The sequence below is a fragment of the Choloepus didactylus genome, chromosome 12 (genome assembly GCF_015220235.1).
Source record: "Choloepus didactylus isolate mChoDid1 chromosome 12, mChoDid1.pri, whole genome shotgun sequence".
Lineage (NCBI taxonomy): Eukaryota > Metazoa > Chordata > Mammalia > Pilosa > Megalonychidae > Choloepus > Choloepus didactylus.
Window position 1 is genome coordinate 79,287,552 of NC_051318.1, and position 13,120 is coordinate 79,300,671.

At 38.3% G+C, this 13,120-nt stretch overlaps 1 protein-coding gene across 6 annotated transcripts in view; it reads right to left on the bottom strand.

Annotated features, from left to right (window-relative positions):
- The window catches only part of TDRD3 (tudor domain containing 3), a 291,817-nt gene that overhangs the window by 177,746 nt on the left and 100,951 nt on the right, over positions 1 to 13,120 (bottom strand). For 5 of the 6 annotated variants that reach the window (XM_037799609.1, XM_037799608.1, XM_037799611.1 and 2 more), the window contains exon 3: positions 11,538 to 11,603. In XM_037799609.1, the coding sequence (XP_037655537.1) occupies positions 11,538 to 11,603 (66 nt within the window). The remainder of the gene's footprint in view (positions 1 to 11,537; positions 11,604 to 13,120) is intronic. The other variant, XM_037799613.1, reaches the window with a different exon arrangement.

Genomic DNA, 13,120 nt, shown 5'->3' on the forward strand with positions numbered 1-13,120 from the left:
GGCCAGCAGAACCCTGCAGGATCTACTGAAGGGCAAAGGGGTGCTCAGCACATCTGCCAGCACCAGCAGGCACAGTGGAATGTAAGGTCAGCCAGTGCCACAGTAAGCATAGAGACGAGGGCCTCGCAGATGTTGATGGACAGGTCTGGCCACAGTTGAGTGCACTAGTAGTGTGTGAGCACAGCCAGCAGTAGTGTGACAGCCAGCTCAGGGCCCAGGCACTGCAGCAGCTGCAGGAAGCTGGCACCACTGAGGAGCAGAGGTGAGGATACAGGTTGACAAAGGAGTAAGGTGTCATAGGGAGACATCTGCACCATGATGCGGGGTCTCTTTGGGGAAAGGAAGGGGATATTGTGAATGAAGTCGGAGATGTGTGCTTCCAAGGGCAGTGATGGGGGCCTGAGATGAAGTAGCAGTAAAGGAAGACAAGAAAGGCAGGGAAGGCAGGCCAGTGGGATAGCACGGTAATGGTGAGATGGCTACGCACGGCGCCAGCCCCCAGCACCCTGCCCCGCTCCAGGGCACTCAGCAGGCCCAGGACCCATGCTTGCTGCTTTGATAGCCCAACCCCCGGAACACCTCATAAAACTGCAGGGCAGCACCGAACATCTTATCACCAGCTGTACCTGTGAGCATAAAGGTGGAGAAGATGGGCACAGGGTACTTGTCTGAGCAGGCCAGCATTTGACAGTGGTCTCCATAGACAGCAGAAGAAGGGCACTGACTCCAGAAGGGGAAATGTCTCATTGTCCTCCTCCATGTAGTAGCCCAGCGGTTTTTCTTCATGTGTGTTGGTTTTGGCCAGGACCACCTTGTAGCACAGGTACACTGCTGGCCCCCACATGTCAAGACTGAGTTTGCAGGGCAGTCAGCAGTTACATATGAGGAGTACCCTCACCCTTGCTGGGAAGGACCAGGTAGAGGTCAGTGATGCCCATGCCTCTGCTGCCCACTGTTAAGTGATGTAGGTGAGCAGGTGCCCAGGGCCTAGAAGGGCCAGGTTGGCTGTATGGCTGTAGGGTGTCATGTCTAGCACTTGGAAGCCATGTCTAGCACTTGTTCCCCTCATACAACAACCTCAGCTCAACGAGGGGGTAGGGGGTAGGTTGACTCGGCCCTGTGGTAGCAGGTGAAGAGTTGAGTTCTACCCAGAGCATAACACTGAGTTCCAGGGGGTGGCCCCTGGCAGAAGCTTGGATCCATGGGTAGCCCTGGGGCAGCTCCTCACACAATGCTCTAGCAACGACTGCCACACCAGTGATAGGTTCAGCTGGCCAGGGAGGGTGCAGGGGCCCAGTGAGATCAGGAACCCATGTTTCCTCAGGGATGGGTGCTCCATCCCCAGCAAGCCTAGCTACTATGAAGTAATCCACCAGTCGGAGTGGGGCAGGGGCTCTCCGGCCACACCTTCCCCACCCCAATCACTGCATCTGCCTGCCCAGCCGGCCCACTGGCAGGTGGTTCAGGGGACATGCTGGCCAGCCAGCCAGCAGCGGGGCTACCCAGACATAGACACACACCTGATTTGGGCGCCGTTCCGCCCAGGCAGCAAGTGAAAGAAAAGGGTATCTGGATGCGGGGCACCGTGGAGAGAGATCCTGGTAGTCCCAGGGTCCCTGCCACACCAAGCCACACGACTGTGCTGCCAAGCCGCTCACTCAGAGCGCGATCCTCTTGGCTCCGATGACACTAGGGGCCTGTGCTCCTCTGACTGCCCCACTTTCTTGGCTCCACTCACCCCGTCCTCCCCTCCAGGGCCTCAGGCGCTGCTACTAGCCTCCCCACCACCACCACCACCACCACCCCACCCCCGTCCAATCATGTAAATTTGATGAGTGCTTTTCCACTTCTGCGAAGAAGGCAGCTGGTATTTTGATTGAGGTTCTGTTGAATTTTTAAGTCGCTTTGGGTAGAACTGACATCTTAACATTTAGTCTTACAATCCATGAACACAGAATCCCCTTCCATTTATTTAGGTCTTCTTTGATTTCTTTCAGTAATGTTTTATAGTTTTCCATGAAAAAGTCTTACATCTTTGGTTAAATTTATTCCTAGATATTTTATTCTTTCAGTTGCTATTGTAAATAGAATTTTTTTTTCTTTATTTCTTCTTCAGACTGTCCATTACTAGTGTATACAAAATTTTGATTTTGATGAATTGATCCTATATCCCACCACTTCGCTGAATTCATTTATCAGCTCTAGATTTCTGTGTGGCTTTCCAGGATTTTCTCTGCATAGGACTTGCCATTTGCAAATAATAAAAAGTTTTTTACTTCTTCCTTTCCAATTTGGATGCATCGTTTCTTTTTCATTCCTAATTACTCTGGCTAGAACTTCCAGAACAAAGTTAAATAACAGTAGTGACAGTGGGCGTCCTTGTCTTGTTCCGGATCTTAGGAAGCTTTCAGTCTTTCATAATTGAGAAGGCTATTAGCTGTGGGTCTTTCATATATGCCCTTTACCATGTTGATGAAGTTTCCTTCTATTCCTAGTTTTTTGTCTGTTTTTATCAAAAAGGGGTGCTGGATTTTGTCCCCTGCCTTTTCTGCATCAATTGAGATGATCACGTGTTTTTTCCCTTGGTTATATTAAAGTGGTGATTACATCAAGTGACTTTTTTGTGCTGAACTACCATGCATAGATTGCAAAAATCCCACGCATACTGATGTGTAATTTTTTTAACATGCTGTTCCATTTGTTTTCCTAGTTATTTTATTGAGGATGTTCCCACTGATATTCGTAAGAGATATTGGACTGTAATTTTCTTTCAATGTTGTATCTTTATCTGGCCTTGGTGTTACAGTGATTCTGGCCTCATAGAATAAGTTTTGAAATTTACTCCACTTTTCAATTTTTTGGAAACATTTGAGCAGATACATGTTAATTCTTCTTGGAATGTTTGGTAAAATTCTCCAGTGAGGCCATCTGGTCCTGAGCTTTTCTTTGTTGGGTGGTTTTTTAACAGAGCAAATTCTCTTTACTTGTTATTAGTCTGTTGAGATCTCATATTTCTTTTTGAGTCAGTATAGTTTGTATGTAGGAATTTGTCCATTTCATCTAGGTTATCCAACTTGTCAGCATACAACTATTCATAGTATCCTCTTATAATCCTTTTAATTTCTGTGGGGTTGGTAGTAATATGCTCCCCTTTCAATTCTGATTTTAGTGACCTATGTCCTCTCTGTTTTTCCTTTGTCAGTCTAACTAAAGGTTTCTCAATTTTATTGATCTTCTCAAAAAACCACCTGTTGCTTTCAGTGATTCTAGCTATTTTCTCCAACTCTGTGCTGATATTTGTTATTTCCTTCCTTTTGCTCACTGTGGGTTTATTTGCTATTCTTTTTCTACTTCCTCTATTGTGAGGTAAGGTCTCTGATTTGAGATCTTTCTTCTTTTTTAATGTAAGCATTTAGAGCTATAAATTTTCCTCTCAGCATTGCCTTTGCTACATCACGGAAGTTTGGGGATGTCGTATTTTCATTTTCATTCACCTCAAGATATTTCCTAATTTCCTTTGCATATGTTGTTTAATTTCTTCTTCTCCTTCTTCTTTTGTTAAATTTGGGAAGTTTTCTGTCATTATTTCTTTGAATATTCCTTCCACCCCTTTGTCTTTTGCTTCTCCCTCTGGGACTCCCATAATGAGTTTGTTGGTATGACTCACGGTGTCCCACAGATCTTTTAGGCATTATTCAATTTTTTCCTTCTTTCTTCTTTCTGCTCCTCAGCCTGAATCATTTCCATTATTTTTTAGTTTCTGATTCCTTCTTATGCCAGCTGTAATTTGCTGTTGAAATCCTCTACAAAATGTGTTTACTTCAATCATTGTGTTCTTCAACTCCAGTATTTCTGTTTGGTTCCTTTTTAAAATTTCTCTTTCCTGAGATTCTCATACTGTCCATTCATCACTTTCCTGAAATCCCTTAGTTCTGTCTAAGTGTTATCTGTTAGCTCTTTAAGGATATTGAAGATAATTTTTTAAATTTCTTTGTCTGGTGTGTCCAAAGTCTGTTTTTCTTCATTGATGGTTTCTGCAGTTTTACCTTGTTCCTTTGGGTGGGTCCTCATTTCTTTTTCTTTGTCTTGTAATCTTTTCTTGCACACTTCACATTTTAATATTACTGTGTTAATGCTGATTTATTTCCTGATTTATCTGTTTCTAAGTGAGGTGACAGAGATTTCCCTGAGTGCCTAGAGGTAACAAAAACAATCAAGCCAATGCAAAAAACACCCTTCACAGTCTTTGCTAATTTTTTCTGTGTTGGCAGGTGCTCTCCTTCAGAGTTTAGCCCTCCTATCAAGAAGACTGGCTGAGGCAAAAATGCAGGGTCCTCTTCATCTTTTCTGAGCCTGTGTTTTGCCCTGGGCTTGTGCTCACTCATGGCCTTAGGTACACCCCTATTTATAGGAATCCAATGCCATCCCTTTTTATTCCCTATGAAATACCTTTGCCCCTCCCCCCGCCTTCTAGGGTACACTATTTCACGTCTTGATACCAGTAATCCCAGGCCACTTTGACTTAATTTTTTCTTACACTGCTTTAGATATGTATAAACTACCTCTGCCTGCAGCACAAGTCCTCCATGGGCAAGCCCAGAAATGACTTTCCTGTTCCAGTCCTTCAGGCTGCCCTACAGTAGACTGGTACAGACACACAGGCACCTCGATATGTGCAAAGGGTTTACTCTGCTCCATTCAGAACACGACCAGGGACCCACAATAAGAGTGCAGGCTGGCACCACACTGCTCCATAGAGCTAGCAAGAGCACTATGAGCTACTCCTACCTTTTTTAGTGGCATTTTCTTGATTTGGCACTCAGTTAGTTACTACAACCCTTTAACCATTTAACCATAGTTCTGAGAAAGACAGCTCTTCCAGTTTTTGCTAGTTGTTCAAATATTCTGTGGGGCAACAGAACCCTGCAGCATCTTACATCACTATCTTGATCAACTGAAAGTCTATTTGTACTTTTTTCATTCTACTCTCTCCCAAAATAACAAATGATAAACGAACAGAATTTTATAAGACTTCAGTATTTCAAACCCTATTTAACAATGTTCTTCTGATGGCCCCAAATTTGCCAAAGAACACAAATGTAAATGCAATGTGTTCAGAATTAACCGTCTTCTCCTAACTACAGACCTACAATATTTCTCACCTGACCACAGATCTATCAGCTCTCCATTCCTCCACTCTACTCTAAAATTCCCAAGTGGTATTATCTAAGTTGTCTTAATTATAATAACAATACAAACCATCTAAGCATTTGCTTTTGGCTTCTCAGGAAGTTTGAAGACTCCTTTCTACACTCCTTTATTTCACCTCCAAACAGAATTACTGATCTGTCATGGTGAAACTCCAGTACACTGTTTAGATCCTCAAGCCTAGTGAATGAACTTCCAAAGGAGATGGAAGACACACGTGAAGCCCTTCACAAGGGATCCCACAAGGCTAAAAGCAGCAGATCTCATTAGGAAAATGGCTTCTTCTCCCCTCTTGCTACTTAAATATTGGGGAAATGTTATACAGTGCTCATTCCTCTTGCTATGTCTTTCTCTCATAGGAATGGTACTACCGTGGACAGGCTTGGCACTTAGAAACTGTCATAACAGAGTTTTTGGTATACTTTGATTCTATCACAATAAAGCTCAAATAGTAGAGTTCTGCATTAGGATTTGGAAACAAAATGTAGCCAATAATGAAGAATCCATTTGCCTTACTTCATTCATTGAATTCTCTTGCAGATTTCTCAGTGACAAGATACCCAACTGAGGTAATTCCTAGATCTCCAGGACAAAAATTCCATCCTAAATTGCTCATAATCCTCAATACTTGCCAAATACATTACACTATTGTTTTAGTTTCCTAGCTGCTAAAACAAATACCATGCAATGGGTCCACTTAAAATCAGAAATTTATTGGCTCAGAGTTTCAGAGGCTAGAAGTCCTGTTCCCTCTCAGGGCCAGTATCTTCTGGCAGATCAGCAACCTTTGGGATTTCCTGGCTTCTCTGTCACATGACAAGGCCTATGGCAGCATCTTCTTTCTCTTCCAGGTTCTGTTGAATTTCAGCTTCTTACTTCTCCAGTGGCTGTTTTCTCTGCCTGACTTCCACTCTGTTTATAAAGGACTCCAGTAATCCAGTTTAAAGCCCAACCTGTTTCAGTTGGGCCACACGTTAGTTGAAGTAAAATCTTGAAGAGTTTTAAAGTGGGTCCACACCCACCAGAGGGGGAATCAAAACCAAGAACATGTCCAAACTGGGATATGCAATTCAGTTTCCCACAGTCTGCCCTATGGACCCCAAAAAGACATGTTTTTCCTACATGCAAAATACATTCATTTCATCACAATATCCCACATGCCTTAAGTCATTTCAGTAACAATGTTAAGTACAAAGATTCATCAAAATCAATTATGGGTGTGGCCAGTCTTAGGGCAAAATTCCTCTGTCTGATGGGCCTATGAAACCTGGAAAACAACTTATCTACTTCCATTATACAATGGAGGAATAGGCATAGGATAAAGATTACTATTCCAAAAGGGAGACATTAGAAGGAAAACAGGGTTCACAGGTCCCAAACAAGTACAAAATCCCAGCAGGGTAAAGTCCCATTAGATTTCAAAGGCTTAGAGTCATCTATGGATCTATGTTTTATCCTCCAGGCCTGATGGAGCAGCACCACCCCTTCCAAATGCCTCTGCCATGGCCACGCTCTCCCTGAACACCGAGGTGAAGGTGAACACCCTACCCAAGCAATATTTTGTGGGCACTCTCCCTGAGCAACAGGCATAAGGCTCACCCCTGCCATGTACCGGAACAGATCCTGTCCCCTCCAAGTGCAGGGGCAGACTCATCCTTTCCACACACACAGGTGAGCCTGCTCTCTTGGCCTAAGGAGACTTTTTTGTTCTAGACCTTTGCTTCCATGGCTCTGCCCTTGAAGTCATTCTTGCTTCAATTCATCTCTTCTCTGTCCCTTTCAGTCCAGACTGGCATTGGTTCTGCTCATAAAAATTTTGCAAAACTCTTGTCGGCTTTGAATATAGTTCAATTGTGTCCAAAACATCAAATAGAACTTTCCATGGACCCTTCCTGGATGACTGTATTTCCATCCTGACTATCAATGAAATGACTGACTAGATCCACATTCAGTCACACTCTCTTTATCAAAGAATTGTTCAGTAATACCCTTGCATGGAGCCCTGTCCTCTGAGGACTCACTTCCTGAAATCTGAGAGAGGTCTCTGACAGAGCCATTTCTGACCCTAGTCTCAAAGCACACTATCTGGATAGGTTCAGAATTTTACAAACCATCCACTAGTGGTTTCTTTGTGCTTTAGAGTTTAGTTCTCAGTTTATCCCTTTCCTCTCGTATTTTACTATAAGCTGCAAGGAGAAGCCAGACTGTGCCTTCTGCTCTTAGCTTAGAAAGCTCCTGAGGTAAATATCCAAGTTCATCATTTAAAAGTTCCTCTTTCAATCTGACATCAGAACACAATTATGCCAAGTTCTCTGCCACTTTGTAACAAATACCATTCTTCCAATTTCCAATAACATTCATAATCTTCTTCTGGGGCCTCATTGTAAGTACCTTTAACATCCACATTTTTATCAAAAGTCTCATCAAAGCAATCTACTATTACCCATTTCCAAGTCACTATCCAATTCCAAAGCTGTTTTCCCATTTTTAAGTATCTGTCATAGCAGCAACCTCACTTTCCAGTACCAAAAACTGTTTTACTGTCCTAGCTGCTAAAACAAGTATCATATATTAGGTTGGCTTAACAAAAGGAATTTATTAGCTCATGGTTTCAGAGGCTTGAAGGCTTCCCAGGGTATCTTCTGGCTGGTTGGCTATCTTAGGGGGTCCTTGGATTTTCTGTCATATGGCAATGCACACAGCAGCATCTTCTCCTTTCTTTTCCAAGTTCTATTAACTTCCAGCTTCTTAATTCTCCGGTGGCTTCTTTCTCTGTCTGACTTTCAATCTGCTTATACAAGACTACAGTAATCTGGATTAAGGCCCAATTTGATTCAGTTCAGCTATACCTTAATGGAACTAACATATTGAAGAGATCTTATTTACAAAGCATCCACACCCACCAGAAGGCAGACCAAGATCAAGAATATGTCCAAACTAGAGTACACACTTCAGTCCACCACAACCACGTTCAGTGTCATGGATATTACCTTATTTAATTTTTTAAACAATGTCATAAGGCAGATAATATCTGACTGATAAGGAAATTAAAACTTGTAAGATTAAATAACTTGCCAAAAGTCATACAGCTAATAAGCAGGAGAATCAGGATTTAAATTTAGGCCAAAGATTAACATCTCTACCTGTCCCTACATTTGATTTTTCCACACCTTATCCAAAACATCAAAACCATGTGTCTGCTTCCTGGGGTAGCTAGTCCATGTCATATTTTAAGTTTCTGTCTTAATTAATTTTTGGAAAGTTGGTTTCTACTATGATCTGTTAGGAAGGTTATCAGGTAACCAGCACTTTCTTTTCTTTCTTTCCTTCTTTCCTTCTTTTTTAATATAAAAAGAAAATGAGAAAATAAAATTACTTTATATCATATTCTCACATACTCAAGGAATAAGCAGATTATGCATTCAAATATTCTGCTTACTAAATGTAGCCCTGTATCTTATGTATGGTTTAAAACAAAGCTTATTTTAAACAAAAACTATAACATACATACTTTAGGGATGCTGATGATTCTGGAACCATGTATTTATAATGGCTCAGCATCACTATTAGCATGGTAAAATGCTGGTTAATAATGCATTTCAATTAATAAAAGTACAAAGTAGCTTTTTTTACATTAGTCTTACTTCTTGAGTGGAGATTCAAAAAAACAAACAAACTAGGAAGTAAAACAATAAGTGAGTCAAATCCATTTTGGAGCATATATTTATTAAGTGTAACACCTCATGCTTAAAGTCATTAAAAGGGTTCTTCACACCTTATGGAATGCTGTTTTAAAGTAGTGATGTAAATCTGCAAATAACTCAAGATTAGATGACAAAATAATAAAAAGTAGATGACAATGAAAATTTACCTAAGAGCAACATCAAAGAAAATAATTTATTACTCATTTTCACTGTAGGTTCCTAAAGTATAAATAATCAACAAAATATTCTGGTACCCTTCTAGTTACTACGCACCAAAGAAAAAGTTCTAGAGAAACAAAAAACCAAAAAAAAAAAAAAAAACCAAAAAAAAAAAAAAAAAGCTTAAACAATCACCTCACCTTAGGACTTAGCAAATAATATGGGTACAATATAAATGTTTGTTGAGTAAATTATCATGTCTGTAATATACAGTAAGTAGATGTGACCTTGGGAAAGATTCAGAAAACCCAGTATTAAAAATCTTTTAAGTGTATGCTTTCTACATATCAGGCACATTTAGAATATTTCTATAAGGAAGAAAGGATGGTAGGAGTGGAGGGAATTAAGTTTATAAAATCATCTTAACAATCAACAAATTGATTACATTTTAATGTGCTACAATCTCTGTTGCCAATTCAATGAACTTTTTACTTAGAACTATCCTTATTGGAAAATTTTTCTACCCTACAACTGGTTTTTGAACAAGGAAAAGTGATCATTATTTGGCTTCCTTTATTCCTCACCTCTTCTTACTCCTCCTTCCCAAAACTGTTATTTGTATAGTGTTGTTAAAATAAATAAAACTTCCAATAATAAGTATCACTTAAGAATATTCTAAAGGGTAAGATATGGCACAGAATGATCTAGACCAGAGTGTTTAAGTTGTTTTTGTTTTTGTTTTAACTGTTCTTAGCTACATTCAAAAGAAATCTTCAAAAGACCATTGTGCAAAACTTTCAAAAACAAAAATGCTCTGATGTGGGTAGGATGGAGGGCACAGAGAAGACCTGACTTCTGACTCACCTCACCACCATCCTATAAGCTTGTCCCATAGGCAGGTTTTCAGAATCTCTACGGACACATAGAGAGAAAATGGAAAAACTAATAATCTAGACAGTGTCAAAATTTTATTATATAAACAAGTGTAAAGACACATAGATACTGCTTTGATGCCATTATCTTTCCCTATAGAGAACTATTATACTCATCATACTCTCCAAGATTGCAGCCAAATCTGAGGTTCTATAGCCCAGCAGTTTTCAAAGTATGTTCCCCGTAACAATAACATCAACATCCCCTGGAAACTTTTTCAAAATATAAATTCTTGGGCTTTATTCCAGTCTCATGGAATTAGAAACTCAGGGGGGACAGTGGACCAATTTTTAGACAGCCCTCTGGGTGATTATGGTGCATACTAAAGTCTGAGAACAACTACCATAACCAAAAAGGAAATGTAAAGAACCTGGAGAGGACTCTAAGAAGAACAATGAAAATGAATGGAAAACTTGATAATGACAATAAACAAAGGAACAAAGATAGATGGCTTTATCCAAGAGAAACCTGCAAGGGTGACATTTACAAGTCTTCAAGTATATGAAGAATTATTCACAAAGGAAGGTAACCAGATGTTCTCCATTTCCCCTGAGGGAAGATAAAGAAGACATTAAGGACTTTAAGTTGCAGCATAAGAAATTTAGATTAAAAATAATTTAAAGTTTGCTGACACAGAGTGTTGTTAAACATTAAAATAAATTGCTGAAGGAAGTTGCAGAACCATCTTTTCTGAGTATCTGCCTCATAACTAAAGGATATTAGAAACCCTCTCTTATGGTTCTTTCCAGCCCAATGATTACATCTAGTACATAAAAGACTAATGTTTAGAAAATATAAAACATATTGTTATAGTACGGTACTTTATAAATTATCCCTAAAATATCTGAGGTGCAAAAATTATTTTAAATATCTGAGTGCTAAAATTATTAGAATAATTATTCAAACATAAAATATACACACTGAAAGCATTTCTTTAGAGTGCAGATAATACATACATATATATATATAGATCATTCATGGCTGACAAAACTTACATATTACCTTCAAATAAAAATAAAATGAACATAAACGAATAGGACGCAGAAGACTGGTTGATATCCAAAACTATACCTTTGTATTTACAAAAAGAGAACACTGAAAAAAACATAACATGGATACACATGCGTGAATGCAAAATGCCAAACTGCTATTCTCTGATAAGCTTATGCCTTTATATTAATAAATTCATTAAATAAATAGATCAATAATACAAAAAGGTAAGAAAAGGTCCTTGACCTAAGGTAAGTGACCCAAAAAAGTAAGTGTAAAATGTAAAGTGTAAAGGTAGATGTGCCATAATCATAATTCCTGAAACAAAAGTGTTTTTATATGCTGAAAAGTCACCAAAAGTTTAACTCAATAATTTTCCTTGTGAATAGGAAATTATCATAATGAAGACTTTGTGACCTGTTCACCTCTAAAATATTACTTTGTAGTTGTAGCCTTTATAAACAAAATGCAATTCCAACAATTTAGTAGATGTTTCTATTTACTGTAGTTAGCATAACATAGAAAGTTAACTTTTTTCTTTACCTTTTCTACCTTTCCACCATTGATGTCACTGGGGAGGAACTTCTTGCCAATTGTTCTTAGATCTGTCTAAAATTAAAATATTACTATTAAAACAGAATTACAGAGAAAAGTAAATCTAAATCTCATTTAAAAAGACGAAATTACTTAAGAGTTTATGGATCAAAAATTAAATAAATGTCAATTAACTGGTTATAAGAGTCAAACATTTAATCAACATTTCAAATAACAGCACCATATATATGTTGTTTATAGTCTGTTGGCAAATTGAACAGTAATATATAAAGCCTTAATTCTGGTCATTTTTTTAGGTACCTTTTAACATACTAACCATCTCTATTAAAATCTAAAACTTGATTTATGTAAATGTGATCTTACTATAAAGTAATACCACAATCCAAAATCAAGTGATTACTTTTGAAAACATAAATATAGTCTATTTTTACAATTAAACCCTCCTGCCTTGTTAAGCAGAGACATAAAAACACATTATTCTATACGCTGTGATACCCATAATATAACAAAGCCATATAATGCATGAATATACTGGGAAACAGCAAAGAAATTATAGTAAGACTTTACTATAGTACATCTTTATTTCATTTGCTTAAGCAAATTACAGAAATGGAAGGTAGTGAACAAATGACTTAACCATATAAAAATGCTAAAATATGTAGTATTACTCAGCAAACCAAAGCAAAACATAAAAAGATAAACATAATGGACTAATAAATAACCAAAGTTAAACAATTTCCAAAATAAAAAGAAAAACTTCAATTACAAAGGCTACATAAATAAAGAACTTTAAGGATGGTGTACTCTTTAGGAAATGGAAATGGAAAGCCTAAAAGAATCATAAGATATTCATTCAGAGGAAAACTGTCAGTATTCATAAAAAAGCACAAACATTTAAGCTAAGAAATTAACCTAATACTTGAGATAGTGAGGTTGAATAATAATTTGTATTGCTTTGTTATTCTTCAAAATGTAGTAAATAGTAGCTCTTTGTCACCTCAAGGGCAGAATAAAAGAACAAAGATTTACTGTGCATTTAGTAACATAAATTATGAGGGAGAATTTAGTTAGACTTAAGGAGAAAATACTGGGTGACTAAAATAAGCGTGATGGTAAATGTACACTTATAGAGAAGTAGGAAAGATTTCTTTTCACATCTACAATAATAGAACATCCTCCTATTAGAAACAACTACATGTAGTCAGTTTAAGAAAAAAGCATATAAATTACATAACTCCCACAAATCCTTTCTAGGTTTTGTTACTATGATTCATAATTTCTCAAGCATCATTTCTAAACTAAAACTTACCAAACAGAACTGACAGGGCAAATGAAGCCCCAAATCTAAACACTTGCGTAACACTGTTTTTGTTTATGCTTTTTCCAGTCTCAGTCCAAATAATGCATTGAAAAGAATGATAAACCATACCACAAGTTGTATGCCTTTTCCCTTTGAAAACACTGAGTAACAATGTAAAAAATACTTTCTTAACACTAGTTTTTCCTGTATTAGGATTGTTTTGAGGATTAAACATTAACACGTGTGAAGCATTTTAGCACTATGACTGGCA